We start from the raw sequence: 19,944 nt of genomic DNA on the forward strand, positions 1-19,944 counted from the left end.
GACTTGGCAGTTGTGTCGTGTGAATCCACCTTCAGGGGTCCCAGGGGCGAATTCCTTCCTAGGAGAGCCTCCCACAATGTGAGGTCATAATTACCTACAATGATCTCTACAAGTTGATCTGTCCGGATGAGGTCCCATTGCCTATGCGGTAAAAAGCTGTCATTAGACTTTTCCACCAGCTGATGTGCTGGCGTCTACGGGGCAATAGAGGAACACAGAGCATTTTGGCAGTGGATTTGATGCTGTGAAACTCACAACAACTCAAACCTCCCCACAATTCGCTCTGCACTAGCAAAACTGACAACAGAGTTCCCTCTGTCCTCACAGAACATAAGATCTGTCCTTTTTAATAACATAAGATCTGTCCTTTTTTCTGTCCTTTGTATATAACCAGAAATGAACTCCTTGCAATTACTTTTAGTTTTACTTCTCCACATATTACATGAGATACATATTCTTTCATGATTCCAGTCAGAAATTAAACCAGCTAATTGACATTGTAGAAACCAGTGACAAAAGATATTTAAATCTTTTAACTGTTTACAAAGTATTTTGTGCATAATGTATGCACTAATCTAAATACTCTGAAGGCAAAGTCAGTCCTAGCTATAAGTTAAGAAATTACAGTTCTATTTTCCACAAATTCATCTGATTGGCAATTGACATATAAAGTGTTAATGGGAAAGAAATGGAGAGCTTTTGCCTTTCACTGTACTTCTGTATTCTTTGAATTCTTTCTAAGAATGTACTGCTCTATTACTTGTGTAATTAAATAAGCATTCAAAAAACCTTTTGAAAAATTAAAATTGTTTAAAGATACACAAAAATTTTTAGAGAAAAATTTGGAAGGATATTGCTAACAGTGGGATTGTTGATAGCTATTAGGTCTATAGGTGATATTCATGATTTGTACTGTGATGCAAAGCATAAGATAAATATTAGCAATAATTCGCTAGTTTTGTTATGTAATAAAAAAGAATAAAATATTTGTGTCACAAAAGAAAACTGGAAGCTTCAATGACAGATATATATTAATCTTTTTAAGTACTATCTCTACTTCTAAATATGCTTTCATATATAGTTTATATTTATCTATTAAACATTCACCCCATCAATCAAACCTATATATTGACTCCTAACTTTCTAAATAATCTATCATTTTCCTTCTTCAAAAGTTCATTTCTAAAGTTTTCTAGTTATAAATCAGTAATTTTATTCCATTCTTTCTTTGTGGATATTAGGCCTTCTGATTCAAAGAATACAGAAACACAGTCAGCAATAATTAATAATAAGAAAACAATTACAAAATGATCATCGTGAGTCATTCATGTTATCCAGGAGTCTAATGTGGGAAGGGAGGGCAGGATTTAGGGACAAGTAAATGGGAAGTGATGGGAAGAAAGGATGTAGGGAGACTAGGAGAGTGAAAAATGTCATGGGGAGTGGAGATCAGTTAGCTAGATTGAACTGTATGAAACTGCCATATGCCTAGGTCAAAAAATTTGAATAGTGGTAATTTAATATGGTTCAACCAAATAACTGCAATAATAATCATAATAATAAGAGGAGTGAGAAGGAAATCAAGGTAAAAGTTTTTAAAGTCTTCATTCTACCTGACTCCTGCTTCATTCAGTGTGTTATGGATGTGATAACAATCTTGCAGATATTTCTTAAGAAATTCTACTCTTCACATATCCAATTATCTGTCAGTGTTCTGAGAAGGAGGAAGAAGTGAGTATTTCACATATTTACCTTCAAGATGGGAGCCATAAAGACTGACAGACCAGTCAGAATAAACACAAGGGTTCCAGTGACTCTTTGTTCCCTGAAACCAAATCAAAAGATTACCAATCTACCTTTTGTTTTCATAAACATGCTTTTGCCTTTTCACCTTCAGAAAATACTATACATTGATGGAATCACTGTTTGGGTAAGACAGCAAAGGTGCGGATATCATATGTAATTAATACCTCAAGGACAGCATATAAGCTTAACAGAACTATAAAATTCTCTTAAAACTATTGCAGTATGTGATTTGAATTCATCAAGAAAAAAGTGATTCTGCTAAATCCTTTGTCCTTTTAGAATCAGGAGAGAAAAATCACTTGCTCTGGGTCCATCAATTACTGGCCTACTTGAAGCCCTTATTTTTTAAACAACTTGTACTGTTGTGTAATTACACCTTCCTTCATAGGAGACAGTTATTACATCGTCCCACATTCTAATTAACAAACAGCTCAGGGAAATTTCCTAAGTGCAATAAATCCCATCAGTCTCATTTCCAAATCTACAACAACAAAAGCACTTTTTTAACAAATACGATTCCCATACAACACCCCCTCCCCCCAAGAAAAATCACCCACTGTTGTGGCATGGGAAACGATGGCTCTGTCATGTGAGCTATTCACCCAAGCTCTTAGGGGCAGAGTCCGCTGCAAAATACGCAATAAAGTATAAAGGTCTCATAAGAGCTCTTCATGGCTACCCAGATTTAACTGCTGGAGGTCAAGGTTTCTCAGTGCTTACGGGACAGAAAATGAACTGGAAAATAAGAATTCCTCTCCTTTCACCGAATCTTTTTTTGGCCGCTCGGCTTGCGGATCTTAGTTCCCTGACCGGGGGTCGAACCCGGGGCCCTGGTAGTGAAAAGGCCGAGTCGTAACCACTGAACTGCCAGGGAATTCCCTCCTTTCATAGCATCTTGAGAATCTTAAGCAGACTCAAGAGTTTTAGGGAGTCTCAATAGAGCTGAAAAATTAAAGGGTCTGGCTATATATATATGATTGTGATAGAGTATGTACCACAGCACTAAAATGACCTGCATGTTGAAGAAAATGAATGACCTGTCTGCGTTTTTACTCTGCGTAATTTAGTCTGCTGTTAATCAAAGGGAATGTATATAAGATAAAAAGTGAACTCCAGAAATTATGGAAGACTCTTTCACATGAAAATTTAGTCCTTTCTAGAACATCAAGTACAGGAATAAGTTATTCATCACCAGCCCTTTCTCCTCCACATTTGTCCGTTTCCTTCTGACTGACACACAGATGTGAGCATAGTATGTTCTATGGAGTCATTTTTCTCTGACGTAACACACCTCACTCCTAGGAATTTTGGTTGTTCTCCAGGTGCAGAAGTCTCTGTCTCCATCTTCAAACTGTCGATGTGAGCAATGGAGATGACAGTAGCAGCCACGTACCACGGAAGGGCCATGAAGGAGCACACCACCATGAGGATGGCCACCCAAAAGAGATCCAGGTGATATCCAGCTCCTTTCTGTAGCAAGAGGTCACAAAACCATGTGAAGAAAGCACTCATACTGCTATCTAGTCATACTTCCAGATGGGAGTTAAGGTTACCCAAAGAAACCAATTCGCTTTGCTTGATACACATACCTACCAGAAGATGAGGTCCTTGAATGAGACTTTATCTTCCTCATACTATCCCCCTAACAATTCAACGCAAAGCTGCCACACGACACACCTCCTCTAGCTTGATTTAAGTCACAGTTTATTATTTGCTTATTGTTAATTATCGTCTCTGCATCCAATTACATAATTGGAACAGTGGAGATATAGGACTACCTTGAAGAGTTACTGACATCCTTCAATGAAGTAATTGAGGCAAATCACCTTGTAGGAACTTAAATGGCAGTGATAGTTACAGAGTAGAAGCTCAATAAGTGGTGACAGTAGCAATAGTAATACTGGTTGTTTTTAACATAAACAGGATAGGTACCTTAAAAACAGGCATGATGCCTTCTCTGCTTGACTAGCAATATGCTGTTCACCCAGACAGTATTCAGCACATGTAGACTAATGATGTGAAAGCAACCTTAAGAAAAGCAACCTTAACACCTACATGTGAAATCTAAAAAAATGATACCAATGAACTCATTTACAAAACAGAAATGGACTCACAGATATAGAAAACAAATTTATGGTTACCAAAGGGCAAAGGGGGGTGGGGAATTAGGAGTTTGGGATTAACATATACATGCTACTACATATAAAATAGAGAACCAACAAGGGCCTATTGTATAGCACAGGGAACTATATTCAATGTCTTATAATAACCTATAATGGAAAAGAATCTGAAAAAGAATAGATTTATATATATATATAAATAAGAATACATATACAAGTATATATAAAAAATACATATAAATTATAAAAAACTGAATCACTCTGCTGTACACCTGAAACTAACACAACATTGTAAACCAACTACACTTCAATTAAAAAAATAAAGACAAAAAAGTACATAGAAGACCCTTTCTCACCCTTAATAGTATATGAAAATAATTGTTTAACAACCTATGAAACATTATAATTAAGGTAATTGTACCTCCTTAATAAGAATAGGCTGATTTCAAACATTGCCAGATAGTCACAATAACATTTACTGACTGGAAGAGCAGACAATGTAACAAAAGGTCTAACAAAAGGTCTAGCTCTTTTACTCACTAAATAAATATTGTTCAATGTGTCCACAATGTTATTCTCTGGTTGTATTTCTCTGCTCTATTTATGAAGAAATCAAATACCTAATACCCCTACGGAGCCTGAGAAAACAGAGCAGTACATTTTCACAGCATGGAAGCAGCAGCGCCAAGAGGCTTAGCACGACCAATCTGAGGAAACAGAGAGGTTGGCTTTAAAAAATGAGAATGGTCTTTACACTAGGAACCCGGTGACTGTTATCATTCAGATCCTGTTACAGTTACTCAGAACGCTGCTCTCTTCTCACTGAAATGTCACGATTTCACCCCTGGCTGGCACACACAGGTCTAATCATGTTCTCAGAGAACTCATCACAGCTGACACAGAAAGAAAAGCATAATTTTTACTTAGTCCAGGTTTGGCTAAGAATGAAAATCTCCTTGAGAGACAAATAGGTGGATACATATTCAGAAAACCAGTTCACTGCAGTACAAATGGTTTGAAAGCATAGGGGTTTGAACTGGGAGTGGGTTAAGGCAGCGGAAAGGGGGCCAAGGTGAGGATGAACGGAAATAACTTGTTCAGTAGTGACTAATGAGGTGAATATCCTGCTACATGTGGGGTCTCAGTCATTCATTCTTTCAACAAATTCTGACTGCCAACCTCGTAACCAGCACAGGCTTGGATGTTAGTGACATATTTGCAAATAAAACAGACAAAAATTCCTGAGCTCACGGAGTTTACGTTCTACTGACAGAGACAACAATAAACAACATAAATAAGTAAACTATACAGTGTCTAAAACAGCAGTAAGCACTAAAGAGAACTATGAGAAGTTGGACTTGTACTCTGAGTACCGTCGGAAGCCACTGCAGGGTTTTAAAGGGAAGGACGAGATGATCTGCTTATGTCCTAAACACCACGGCTGCTGGGTTAGGAAGAGACTGAAGACAACAGTAACCAGTTAGGAGGCTGCTGCCATGAGCCATGCAAGAGACCATCATGGTTAGAACCAGGGTGGTACCAGTGAACACAGCGAGAAGTGGGTGGATTCTGGCTCTTCCTTAAGGATTTGCTCACTCCTGCCTGTGGATGTGCTGGCCATTCATGATCTGGCCTCTGTTTACATCTGCAGCCTCAGCTTTGACCTCTGCCCTACTTGGATCCTATTATCACGGGCCACTTTCAACCATATGCAATTCCTTGAATATGTCTTACTCACTAATGCCTTTTGTGTCTTTGCCCATCTAGCATCCCTCCCTGGAATAACCTCTCTTTTCCTTCTTTCCTTGGCCCAGCCCTACTCATCCTTAAGACTTAGATCAGCCTTCTTTTTTTTTTTTTTTTTCTGGTAGCTTTTCCTTTTCCTGAGTTTAGTTAGGTTAGATCTCCTCCTTTATGTTCCCCTGTCTATCACTTTACATTTTCCTCTATCACAGCACTCATCACACTGTTTTGAAATTGTAGATGTGTTTATCTGTCTTTGATATCAGACTGTAGGTAACATGAGGAGCTAGACTGTATCCTGAATACCTAAGCAGAGTACATGATGCATAGTCAATGCTCAATTAATTAAAAAGTGAATGACAAATAGCATGTATACATTCTTGAGTGGCAACTATAAACTCTTCATTAGCTACACAAAAAATTAAAACTTATTTGTTAATCGGTAGAAATGTGAACCTTTTGGAGGGGGAAGTGGGGAGGTGAACAACATCTGGAAATACCACATAGTTTCAAGCCTTATTTAGACTAAATCACTCAAGACCATATTAGAGGTACCAACATGGTAATCAATGGGCAGGATCCCCAAATCCTGTCATCAAGGAAACTGTTAATAACCTAAGGATGTGCACACTGGCCAGATCAACGGGTCAAAAGAAGACTGACTGCAGCAAAGTCATGCATGTTACCCCGAGCCACCTCCATGCTTTCTTAAGCTATTTCAAGTAAAACAAGTTTGAGCTAGATATCCTGGTGACTAGCAAAAAGGGGCCGCATAATACCAAAGAAGGTGGAATGAGGATTTTAGAAAGTAGAATACAAAGGTAACCGCAAAACCGCCAGAATAAGTAAAAGTTCTGGGACACAATAATTACAGACACATAATTACTCTGCCTCTTGACATCACTCCCTTCAAAAAGTCTTCCTTTCCCTCAACCACGCTGAGACTACTTGATGCTCTTAAAAGGAAGGGAAAATTATCAACTTGACCTGAAGGTGCTGCCTGATTTGCCTCTGCAGAGCTCCCTCTCCAGACTCAACCCTCCCTCTCTCACTGCAGCCACACTGGATTATTTTGGTCATTCATTCCCGCCGGGTTACCGCCTCTTATAAAGCCTGTTCATATACAGTGATTCCTGTGCCATCCTGTGTTCCTCTTCCCACCCAGTCTCACTCAGCTAATCCTACTGTTGTGTGAGATCTCAGCGTAAGTGCCACCACCTTGGAACTCCCAGCACCTCGGGACTAGGTCAAACCGTCTCTTATAGACTCTTAAAGGACCATCCCTTGTCTTTCGTGGTACCAGACACATTTGCAATGTTACATTTTGCAGGATTACTGGGATGATGCCTCTCTCCCTCAGGGACCAGAAGCTCCATGAGGACAGGGACCATGTGCGTTTCTGTCCACCACTGAAACTCCAGCACACGGCACTGTGCCCGCTACAGAGCGGACACTAGATAAATGTTCACTGGATAAATGAATGCATGTTAATTCATCTGTTCCATGGCACTCTGCTAGACCCTAGAAATAAAATTATAGCTAATGACACAGTCCTTGCCCTCAAGTTGCTTACAGAGTAGTAGTAGAGGTGGACAAATCAATAGGCATTTTCAGTACCACAGTGTTAAAGGTCTACAGCAGGGGTGAGCACCCAGGAGGGGCACTCAACTCAGCCCAAGGTCAAGGATAGTTTGCAGAGGAGGTGGTATCTCAGCTGAGTCCTAAAACGTAAGCCATAACCAGCTGGGAGACAAGATATGGAGATGCAGGGGAAAATAACAGGCATATGAGCTACCATTTTGAGAAAATTAAATAGAGTTGGTGCTTAGGAGGAGATGGGAAAGGTGGAAAATAGGGCTAAAGAAGTTAAGAACTTTGATGTTTTGTTGAAGGCTTTGGAATTCTTTCTATCATAAGAGCGATAGGAAGCAACTGAAGGGTTTTAAGCAGGCAAGTGATGTGATCAGATCTGTGTTTAGAAGGAGGGCTCTGCTGGATTGTAGAAGACGTGTTGGAAGAGGTCAGGACTGGAGGCAGAGATGACAAGCATGACAAATGCTGCCATAATCCAGGCTTGAGATGATGCAGTTCAAACTAAAGGAACAGTAGTGAGGAAACACAAAGGACAGATGGGAGAGATTTTAAGGGGACTGAGAGTCCAAAGAGGGAAAACAATGAATTTATTTTGCCTAATTTCAATGCTTAAGGCTTACAATGTCTAGTATGGTGTCCTACACACAGTAAACACTGGAGATATGTTTGTTGAACAAAATGATAAAAGCTATGCTCCAAAATTCATGGTGCCCCAACTATTGCCATAAAGACCCCAGAACGCAAATGGTTATGTTAGAGAAGTTGTTCCTGCAAAACAAACCTATGTGTATGAAAATGAGCCACTTCTAAGGTATCTCTTTTAGCTACAAGTGTCTGAATAACTAGATTTGAATGGAATGAAAATAATATTCAAATATTTGGCCCTTTTTAATGGAAATAATACTGTACGAAATACAGAAAACAGCATTTTTTTCTAAAATGCCATGTGACATCTTTTGCTCCTCACCCCTCCTCCCTACTGCCTCTTGCCTTCTTCAGATTCTGATCATCTCTCTCCCGGATTACACAGCAGCCGCCTGACCACTCCCTCCACCCTCTCCTCCTCTCTAGTACCTCTCTCATCCGTCCTTACTGCTGCCAGAGTGAGGGTCTAAAGTACAGCTCTGATGCCATCCACCCAGGCTGGCATGCTGAGGAAGCAGGGGAGGCCAGTGGGAGATGAGCGGCCCAAGCAGGACGGAGCAGGTCCCACGAGCCTGGCTCCCCACGCCGAGTCTCCTGCATCTAAGTCTGTGATGGGGGCCCTCACGGGTTCCTGAAACGATACCATTCCCCAAACGTGCCCTGCACATTATGTGCCACTCTTCAAACTGGCACTGTTTCTGCATCTCGACCTCTGTTTAAATCCATCCTGTCCCTTCAAGGTCCAGCTCAAACTCCCAGGCTTCCTTCACAACCACTCAGCAACCCTCGGCTCTCGATGCCGCTCTGGCCTCAGAAGCCCCTGCTTTATTCTTGTCCCTGACAACCCACTCTCCTCATCGCTTTCTCTGCCCAAAATCCTTCAGTGGCTTCTTGTTTCACTTAGAATAAAACCTAAGCAGTGTAAAATTATCCTTAAGGTTCTACGTCGGTGTTTCTCCCAGAACTATTTTGCGCACCAGGGGACATGTGGCAATGTCTGGAGACATTTTTGGTTGTAACAACTTGGCGGGAAAGGGTGCGACTAGCATCTAGTAAGTAGAGGCCAGAGATGCTGCTAAAGAGCCTACAATTCACAGGATGGTCATGACCAACAAAGAATTATGCAAAACGACAATAATGCTGAAGTTGAGAGCCTTTGTTTTACGGTGATCTGGTCCCACTCCCACTGACCTTACCTTGAATCACTGATTCCCCAAGGCTCCAGTTACACTGACCTGTTATCTGTTCCTCAATACACCAAGCTTTCCACCCAGGGCCTTTGCATCTGCTCTTATCTTTGCTTGGAAAACTATTTTTTAAATAAACATTCATTGAACACCTATGCTAGGCCTTGTGTTAGATAAAACAATAAGAAAGAATACCTGCCCTTAAGAGGTTTACAGGTTATTAGTTGAAGCCAGGTGTGGAAGCAAATAATTCATTGTATGTGAAAGACACAAGGCACAAAGAAGGCAAGGTCATTTTCAACCTAGGGGTGGATATGAGTGGTGAATAGGGGAAATCCACTAAACTCCTTCAGGGCAGAGACCATACCTTAGAACAATTTTTATCTTCAACATCTAACACAAGCGTTCCATACAGAGCAAGGATTTAGTAAGCACTCAAAAGGTTAAGTATGTCCTTTAAAGTTTATAAAAGTCCTTGTCTTCATGGATATAAACCCAAAAATGTCCTACTTTCTGAAACTGGAGATTATTTTAAGTACAAGGATAGGAACTGAAACTTTACTTCCTTTTGATATTGTATATGATTTGTTAATATAGAACAAAGGTCATTCAGGAATAAATCCACAGAAATCAAAATCTATGAGAGACAAAGGTTAGCCTCACAGTTTACATCTGATAAATAGATGATAACAAAGGAGTCAGGAGCAGTACACACACACACACACACGCACAGACACAGAATAAACATTCGTGCTAGGAGCCCCCATGATTCAGAGAACAAGCTGGTTTACGGGGACACTGAGAACCATGACACAGTTTCTCCCACCAAGGGAGGGGACACAGATTTGTACACAAATTATAATGTATTTTAAAAAGAGATTCAAAGAGGTTTGAAAAAGACACCCAAGAGTACAGAGTGTTTAACTACGTCTAGTGTGAACCCACAAAATCTTCCCGCAGCGATGCCATCTAAACAGGGTTTTGACTAATATAAGCACTCACTATGAGAACTGGAGATGGGCGGGCAGGTTCTTCGGTTATCACCCACCTCATACGGTGCAACAGCTCTGAGAACCATATGGCCACAGATAACAAAATTCTTCAAGATGTATTTACTAAGTCTACCTTATGGAAATCATTGTGATGGGCCACACGAGAGCTGGAAAGAGGACTAAAACATGGTCCTTGCCTTGAAAACGTTTGGCTCAGAAAAGAAGATAAGGTAATTACACAAAAAAACTACTGTGCAAGACATTATGTGACCAATGCCACAGAGTAATACAGTAAGTAAAAGCAAAAACAACAGCAATAGAAATTACATTATAAGTGAAGGCTACGCTGACAAGTTTTTATATTTGGAGGATCTTAAAGGATGGGGATGATTCTGATAGGTGGTAATCATTGAGGAGTGGAGAGGAGAGTTGGAATAACCAGCAGAAGAAACTGCGAGGTGAAGAAAAAACAACAGTTCATTTGACTGGGGCATTGTATAGCATGTGGAAAGAATCATTTTAAATTTTGGGTGAGATCATATCACAAAGAGACTTAAATTCCAAGCTAGGGCAAATGGACATTCTTCAAGGGAAGAAGGTTTAGAGGGCCAAGGTATAAAAGTTTAAGAACTACAGGACTGACATATAAAAAAAAAAAATGCTTTAAAAAATATTCCAGCTTTTGGAATGAAGCAAGGGAGACTGCTTATTATTGATAACTCATGGTTAAACCATTACAACAGTCTAGACATGAGATAAAAGGACTGAATCTAAGGTATCATAGCAGAAATGGAAAGGAAAAATTAAAACAGGGCACATTTTGGAGTTATCCAAGAAAACACACTCAAATTAAGTGTTCTACCATAGAGTTTATCAGAGAAAATTTATTGCTACAACGACCTAATATCTATTTCTGGATACCGATTCCAAGCAGTTTTTCCCTCCTGCACCCTATCTTTAACACTTAAACTCACTTCCCTTGTGAGAAGTATCCCTTGCTTTGAAGCCTGAAGCTCATACTCTCTTCCTGCCTCTGCAATGACTCAGGGAAAGACCTTGGAGAAGTCATGACCTTGCTGAACCAGGTTTGCTTTTGAGTGCTCTGCAGGGATAATGTGGGACATAACCAACCAAAATGATGGACAAAAAAAGCCAAGTGCCTTGGCGTTCCTCATCAGTATAGAGCTGCTCAGCAGAGTGGAAAGGTGGATCCCATCCCAAACAGAGCAATCAGCCAGCCAGGGCCATCTGACACAGAGCCAAAGCCAATGCCACCCAAAAACATGCTGCTTTTAGTATCACAATGCCTCCATCTCTCTCACTGTGTCAGGTTTCTCTTTTGAATCAATTTCATAGCAGTCAGGGCCCTTAATAATTTTAGACAGAATCTCCAATTTTCACATTCCACAGCCTCTTTTCCTAACGAAATTTGAACAAAACAATATCCAGTGTGAAAAGCCCTTGATTCATGATGATATCCCCACTGGTATCTTTAGATTTGTGTCAAAACACTGGCACTTATTCTATAACTACTGTCATTCAAAGGAATGATTTCAAATAAGCAATTCTAAAAGTGATGAAAACATTTTTTATATATTCAACTCCTATTTTAAGAGGTAAATCCTAATATGCCTTGATTTTCTAATGTTTTCTATAGGGAGTAGAATAAAATTTCAATATTGTATCAACCCCAAATTTGCTAAATTCGAAATTCTGAATTTTATTAGTAAGAAAACTTAATGAGCAAAAAGAATAGGCATTTGCCTTCAGGGACACATAGCAAATCTGACTAACTATATATCAAAAGTAAGAATATGTTTCCAAAGTTTTTCAGAATAAAATATATTAGTCAACATCTATTTCCAGCCTTTCAAAAGTAAATCAACACTGAATTCCTCCCAGTATAGAACATCTAAAAATGCTCAACAAAATACAGAAAATATCTCACAGAAATCACGGTTTATCTGCCAGAAAGTAAGAGAAATAACTGGAAACAAAAAATAATGGCAACAAGAAAGAGTAAATCTACAATGTCAGTAAACCCTTGAGGCCTGGGCCTGCCCTGCAAGACTATGCCAGTCTTTGGCGGGGTAAGGCATGGGGTAGAATGACCATCTGAACTCTAGGGACAGGACACCAATCCTAGGGATATGGGGGAAAGGGCATAGATGGGAGACACCCCCTGAAATAAAACTAGGATACTCTAAACACAGCATACCCATTTGGTAAACTAGGGGGAAAAAACACCCTACAGAGAGAGACAGTGGGGATACATGCCTCTCTTGGCCTTGCCACTAGATGTAATGCCATTAAAAAAACAAAAAACGGCTTCCCTGGTGGCGCAGTGGTTGAGAATCTGCCTGCTAATGCAGGGGACACGGGTTCGAGCCCTGTCTGGGAGGATCCCACATGCCGCGGAGCAACTAGGCCCGTGAGCCACAACTACTGAGCCTGCGCGTTTGGAGCCTGTGCTCCGCAACAAGAGAGGCCACAATAGTGAGAGGCCCATGCACCGCGATGAAGAGTGGCCCCCACTTGCCGCAACTAGAGAAAGCCCTAGCACAGAAACGAAGACCCAACATAGCAATCAATCAATCAATCAATCAATCAATCTTTAAAACAACAACAACAACAACAACAAAAAAGATTCTCCAAAGATATTCCTAACCATAAACCTACAACTGAGTTTGGGGCTAGACTTCACATTACCTCTGCAGTCTGAAAAACCTTAAGCTAAAAATGTAGTGTGAAGTAGTCCTAGCCTTCTATGAATGTCTTGCCACCACACTCTCAAAAACTGCATAGATATAGACAAAAAATATCGAAACTATATTTCATCAAGCTTCTAGGGAAGCAGTCAAGACTACTGCAAATTCTTCAGTACAGATGTGGCAGATTTTACTTTCCAAAAATGGCTGGGAAAATATCTCCTGTCCCACATATTTTCCTACAATGTAAACTTGCTACTCCTCCATCAAACAGTGGAGTCCTTCCTCATCTCCCTGAATGGAGGATGGTCCTATGACTATTTTGACCAGCTGACTCTGGCAAAGTAACGAAGTAAAGCTGTACCAGTTGCAGGTGTAACCATGATATGGCCTAATTTTTCACTTCTTAATTCTTGGAAGTCAGCTGCCATGTAGTAAGTGCAAATAACCCACTGCCATGCTGTGAGAAGCCTGCACCACATGGAAAGACCCTGGAGGATGAGATGCCATGTAGTGAGAGGGGGAGGGGGGAGAGGGAGGGGGAAAGGGAGAGGGAGGGGGAAAGGGAGGGGGGAAGAGAGAGAGAGAGAGAGAGGCAGGCAGACACACCAAAGAATATCAAGGTATGTGAGACAAGTGAGTGAGTGAAGAAACCACCTTGGACAATCAGCCCGGTCAACCCTTCAGATGACATCAGCCCTGGCCACTATCTAACTGCAACTGCAGGAGAGACCTCAAGCAAGAAGTATCCATCTGAACCCTGTCAACCCAAAGAAACATGAGAAATAATAATAAATTGTTGTTTTAAGTTGTTAAGTTTTCAGGAAGATTGTTATACAGCAAAAGGTAAACAGAAAAACAAACAACCTGGTTATCTTCAACAAATAAATTACAAGGGGAAACAAACAGATTGATGGAGGGGAGAATCTATGGACTGAAAGTTTATGAAAGACTTAGGGGCTTCCCTGGTGGCACAGTGGCTAAGAATCTGCCTGCCAGTGTAGGGGACTCAGGTTCGATCCCAGGGCCGGGAAGATCCCACATGCCACAGAGCAAATAAGCCCATGTGCCACAACTACTGAGCCTGCACTCTAGAGCCCATGAGCCACAACTACTGAAGCCCATGCGCCTAGAGCCCGTGCTCCGTAACAAAAGAAGCCACCGCAACGAGAAGCCCGTGCGCCGCAATGAAGAGTAGCCCCAGCTCGCCGCAACTAGAGAAAGCCTGTGCGCAGCAACAGAGACCCAATGCAGCCAAAGATAAATAAATAAAATTTTAAAGTAAATAAATAAATAAATAAATAAAAGTTTATGAAAGACTTAAGATAATGTTTGAACTTTATTTGGATCCTGATTTAAACAAATAAATTGTGTTTTGAAAGTTTAATATATGTATGACACATTTGCAAATTTAAATATTGACTGGATTTTTGATGACACTAAGGAATTTTGTTAACTTTTTTTAGACTGATAATGGTATTGTGGTCATGCTTTTCAAAAGAGATCTTATCTTTAGAAATACATAGTCCAAATTTATGGATAATATGGAATGCTGTCTACACTTACTTCAAAGTATTATAGGAAGGGGATAAGATCATGGAGATTTAAATGATACAAGATTGGACAGGAGTTGTTAATTGTTAGAGTTGGGCGATAAATACTGAGTTATACTATTCTGTCTTCTCTTGTGTATGTTTATAACTTTTCCATAATAAAAGATTTTTTCATGGGAATAAATTTTAAAAACGTGTTCCCAGGTTGGCTGGACTCTCCTATATCTCTCAGAAGAAAATAAAATCTCTGGAAGGCTCTGAAGCATTTCATAGGAAGATTATTAGCTCACTTTTTAAAAATTTTTTTTTATTTTTAAAGAAAAGCACTAAATACGTGAGGAAGAAAGACACTACAGGTAAGAGCTGAGAAAACAAAGTTCAGAATCAAACCCACAAAGACAGCAAATATATATATAAGAAAGAGTATATGCAAGAATAATAAAGAAGGGGACTATCAAAACTGAACCAGAAGATTTGGAAAAGAACAAAATGGAACTTCCAAATATAAAAAAATTTATAATTCTTGAAAGGAAAAATTCAGTGGAGTGGTTTGGTAGTAGAACAGAACCAACAGAAGAAAGAATTAGTAGAAAGATCTGAAGAAATTATCCAAAATATAGCACAGATACTGAAAGATAGTAAATGTGAAAACAAAACAAACCAGTTTAGTAGAATTGGGGCACAAGATGGGGATGTACAATAAAATTCTACTTGTAATTCCAGAAGAATGTATTAGAGATTGAAAGAGTCAAAGAATTACAAAATTCCATAATTGATAAAAGACAGGAAGATTCAGGAAGCCCAGTAATCCAATAATAATAAAAAGAAATCTGTGCTTACACAAGTTATAATAAAACTCCAAAATAAAGACAAAAAGAAAATGCTACAGCATCCAAAAGAAAAGAATGATCACTTACAAAGCAATGAGAATTACACTGACAGTTCACTTTTATGGAAGTCAAAAATAATTGAAAATTGATTCTAAATGCTGGAAAAAAATAGCTTTCAACCTAAATTATACATCCAGAGAAACTACCTTTCAAGAATGAGGGTGAGAAAAACATTTTCAGGCAAACATAAATGAGAGAGTTTACCTCCCAAAGACGCTCACAGGAGAAAATTTCAAAAGTCTGGTAAACTAGTACTGTTTAAGGGAAATAATTCAGTCTAATGAAAAATATTCCAAAAAGGAAGGTCTAAAGTACAAAAAAAAAAAGAAAACTTGTTTGTAATTCTAAAAGTATTGACCATGTCTAATTAATTGGATTTTAAAATTCAGGTAGCAATAAACTCTGGGTGTTAACAGAATATGATATGGGAAGGAATATCAAACTTAAAGCATTCCTTAGCTCTTAGCATTACTCCGGAGAAGGGTAAAACTACTGACTAACTTTGGAACTTAAAAATGCATATTAAAATATGCAACATAATCACTAAAAGGTAAAGTATGTAACTTCCACCCTAACAGAAAAAAATGTAGAAAGCAGAAAATAAGAAAAACAAAACTGTACCAACCTAAAAGAGGACAAAAAAGGAGAATAAAAAAGAAAGAACATAAAGTTATACAAACAGAAAGCAAAAATGTGCTAAAGATGAATCAGAATCTATCACTCATCACCATCAATTTTAATGGATTAAATACTGCATTTAAAAGTAAAGATTGTAAAACTGGATTTTTTTAAAAGTCCAACCATGGTTTATCTACAAACAGACACAAGATACAAGGTATATTGAAAATAACAGAATGAATACACATAAGGTACCACAGATTTATTAATACAAAATAAATTAATCTTTAAGGCAAAAAGCATTACTAGAAACAAAGAGAGTCACATAAAAATTCAATTCACTAAAAAGATAAACTATAAATGTAGATGTACTTAATAACATGGCTTTAAAACAAAGCAAATATTAGCAAAAAACATAGTATAGAAAATCAATATAGTAAAAAATTGCTTCTTTGGAAGAAGACTAATAAAATTAACAAACCTCAGGATAGATTGATCAAGAAAAATAAGAAGTACAAATCAATAATATTAAGATTTTAAAGGGAAAAATAACAGATTCAGATTACAAAAATGACAAATGATGATATTATAAACAACATGTCAATAAATTTTAAAATAGAAGAAAAAAGGGAAAATCTAGAAAAGTATAAGTTACTAAAATTGAAAAATAGAAATTATGAATGTCTCGTAGCCATTAAAACATTTTGATCACCAGTTTTACAGTTCCATACAGAAACCACCTGGCCCAGATAGTTTAACAACTTGTCTGATTATTCAAAGAAAAGATAATTGACATGTTATACATAATAAAGAGACTATTATATTCTATTTCAGAGAATGGGATGGGAGTGGAATGGAAGCAGAAATACTCTCCAGCTCATCTTATAAGGATAGTATATTTCCGATACCAAAACCAGACAGGGACAGTATAAGAAAGGAAAAATGCAGGCCAATGTCACTCTTAAACAGAGATGCAAAAATCCTATACATACACACACACATATATATACATATATACACATATATATGTACATATACATATATAAGCAATATATATTATATTACATATTATAATATATATATATTAACAAACCAAGTTCAATTGTGTGTAAGAAAGAAACTATATATCTGCCAGGTTTCAAGGTTGGTTCAACAGTATAAAATCTATTAATATAACTCACCAAGTCAACAGGCTAAAGAAGAAAACTCATATTTTTATCTCAGTAGTTTATCTCAATAGTTTCAGAGAAAGCATTTGTCTTTGTCTTCATTAAGGACAGTTACCATATTAAAATCAGATGAAGGATAACAGTGGCTGAGTGGTAAACAGTTTATACTGCCCTCTCAGATGGTGAAGAAAATATGATTTGAAACAACTTTTTCAGGTTTAAATGAGGTCTTCCAAAAGTATTACATTGAGGAGATGTGTCCACACAGGGTGATCTATGACTCCGCGACGTCTTAAAGAACATGAGCTATAATTCCCATAAAACTATCTTGCTTTTGAAGCATTTAATATTTTCAAGCACCAAAAAAGAAAGTAGAAGGCAGTGATAACCATTATTATGAAGATTTACCTTGAGTTTATGTTCTTTCCTGTTTACAATCACAGCTGTGATTTGCTGGTCCATGAAAATGAGAATGGTGACCAACAAAGCAGGTATAGCAGCTGCAAGGTACACCCACCAGGGGTTTCCTCCAAATGGTGGAACAAACCAACCTCGGTTTAGACTTGTTGGCTTTAAGTAGAGAGAAAACATTTTTTAAAACAATATTAATACATACTACTTGGTGAAAAATCAGTGGGGGAGACACACTTTTATATTTGGAGAGCCAACATATTAAAAAATAGAAACAGTTTTACTGATAGCTTGGACAAAGATTATTCAGCAAGAATTTCCTAAAGGAGGTTATTTTGAAGGCAATGTTTTAAATGAAGGAAACTAAGAATATACGGTGATGGAAAAGAAGTAAATGCCAATTTGCATATTTAGGATGCTCCAAGATAAGAATCAGGATGGAAGAAAGTGATTTAAGTTTAAGGAGTAGCCATAAGAAAAACCCAAATGTAATATTCAGTAAGGAGGTAGGCAAGAAATTACAAAACAACCATGAATTTTGTTCATGGGTTTTAGCGATTATACAGAAGTTGTTTCTACTACTGCCAAATTGCAATCGTTTCATGATATAATACATAAAAAGCTACAAATATTTTATGTTATAATTAAGCTTATTTAAATACCCTGATCTTTCTTATTTTCATATTTTCCTATTCTTTTCCTAATTTTAAACAATATAAATAAACTAAAACAGAATCCTAACTATGAATTATTTTCTCCACATTTACTATGAAGAAAGCTTCACTTCTCCTCTGAAGATATTTCTGTCTCACTTTGCTCATAACTCCATCACTGAATCTATTCACATTTTACTACCTTTACCAGGTTGTGAGCTTATAAGGAAAGGAACTTTGTCTTGCTCTTCAATGCATTTCAGATTCCCAGTATAGGGCTTGACTCAAAGCAAGCATTCAATAAATATTGACTTAACTAATGACTGAATAAATGAGCACTTACCTTTGCTAATAAATATATCATGGCAGAGAAAATGCAAAAAACATTTTGTTTGCTATAACATAGACATCCCTTCCTCATCAGGTAGTCATTAAGCTAAAACTGCAGTTCGTTTAATTTTTCTTAGCAAATATATGGTTCTCAGTGATGGAGAGAGAGGTTAGGAGTGTTCTAGAAAATAAGTGAAAGACTTGTGGTGAAAAATTAGATAGGGATATTTGAGAATGAATGAAACGTATATTTTACTCATTAGGCTTGTACATACCCACAGGTTTATAAAATGAATAATTCCTATATCTTTGTAATAATTAAAATGCACATTATATATACACATGTGTGTATATGGCGGGTAGTTTGGTGGCAGGAAAAGAGCACTGAATTAGTAATGTAACCTTAGGTATTTTACTTAATTTTTATAAGCTTCAATCTCAACTTCATAAAATCAGGATGATGATAGCTACATTGCAACCTAGAATTATTATATGGATCTTATATTATAAGTTGTTTGAAAATACTCTGGGTATTTTTAAATACTCTAAAAATATAAAGCAGAGTTTATAATGTTACCATAAGGTATTTCCAATAAAAATCAATATAATGTGAACCTTGCATTTAGTCCTAGTCAGGCATTTAATTTGTGAAAAAATAGACAAAATATATATATGCACCTAGCAACTGACCATTTATAAAATAAAGAAATGGATAATTGTACAAAACTAACTCAAAGAGAAATTAAATATAACAAACTAGAATAGGGGAAAGGAAAGAAAACCAAAGAATTCCAGGAATGACCAAAAGACAAGTTCACCTACCTTGAACTCACTTGGCACAATCAGTTTTGGAGTATCCACACCTACCAGGGCATCTATTACACAAAAGATGAGAATGGACAAGATAATGGCAAAGTCACTGATCAGTTTTCTTGCCTGGGAAAATAAAAAAGAAACCAGGGACCATTAGGCACTGGATATATATATTTGCCTCTGTTTGAAGTGAATGAAGAATTCTATATTTGCTAACAGTTTACACTAACAGCTTCATTAACAAATTAAAGGAGCTGTCGTACTGCAGAGAGATTATTTTTAAAATTGCTTTTGCATCACTTCCTTACCTGGCCAGAAATAATCTAATTGCACAGAACAGGTCAGAGAGAGAGAGAGAGACAGAGAGAGAGAGAGAGAGAGAGAGAGAGAGAGAGAGAGAGAGAGTGTGTGTGTGTGTGTGTGTGTGTGTGTGTGTAGGCAGGGGAGGGGAATCAAAGATAATATATCCTTGAAGTACTGTACAAACACTCTTCCTGTATGCAATACAAAGGAGACCAGAATAAGGATGAAATCTCAAGGCATATTATAAAATCTGCACAAAAATACAGAATTCTGTTTATTATTTAGGAGGTAGCATTTTGAGTACAGAGCAAGATAAATTCCACGGGTAACCTGAAAACTCCAAGAACCAAGCAGGGAAAGTGTTTACAGTTCCAGTCTAATGAATGGGCTTAAGACCTCAGAGAAAAAAA

General features: G+C 37.8%; 1 protein-coding gene across 3 annotated transcripts in view; it reads right to left on the bottom strand.

The window, feature by feature from the left end:
• SLC4A4 (solute carrier family 4 member 4) overlaps positions 1 to 19,944 on the bottom strand; it is a 347,003-nt gene that overhangs the window by 19,831 nt on the left and 307,228 nt on the right. For all 3 annotated transcript variants that reach the window (XM_057546346.1, XM_057546345.1, XM_007193578.3), the window contains exons 17-20: positions 19,241 to 19,354; positions 17,433 to 17,594; positions 3,098 to 3,276; positions 1,753 to 1,825 (exon numbers count right to left, since the gene is read on the bottom strand). In XM_057546346.1, the coding sequence (XP_057402329.1) occupies positions 1,753 to 1,825; positions 3,098 to 3,276; positions 17,433 to 17,594; positions 19,241 to 19,354 (528 nt within the window). The remainder of the gene's footprint in view (positions 1 to 1,752; positions 1,826 to 3,097; positions 3,277 to 17,432; positions 17,595 to 19,240; positions 19,355 to 19,944) is intronic.

The sequence above is a fragment of the Balaenoptera acutorostrata genome, chromosome 5, assembly GCF_949987535.1.
Source record: "Balaenoptera acutorostrata chromosome 5, mBalAcu1.1, whole genome shotgun sequence".
NCBI lineage: Eukaryota > Metazoa > Chordata > Mammalia > Artiodactyla > Balaenopteridae > Balaenoptera > Balaenoptera acutorostrata.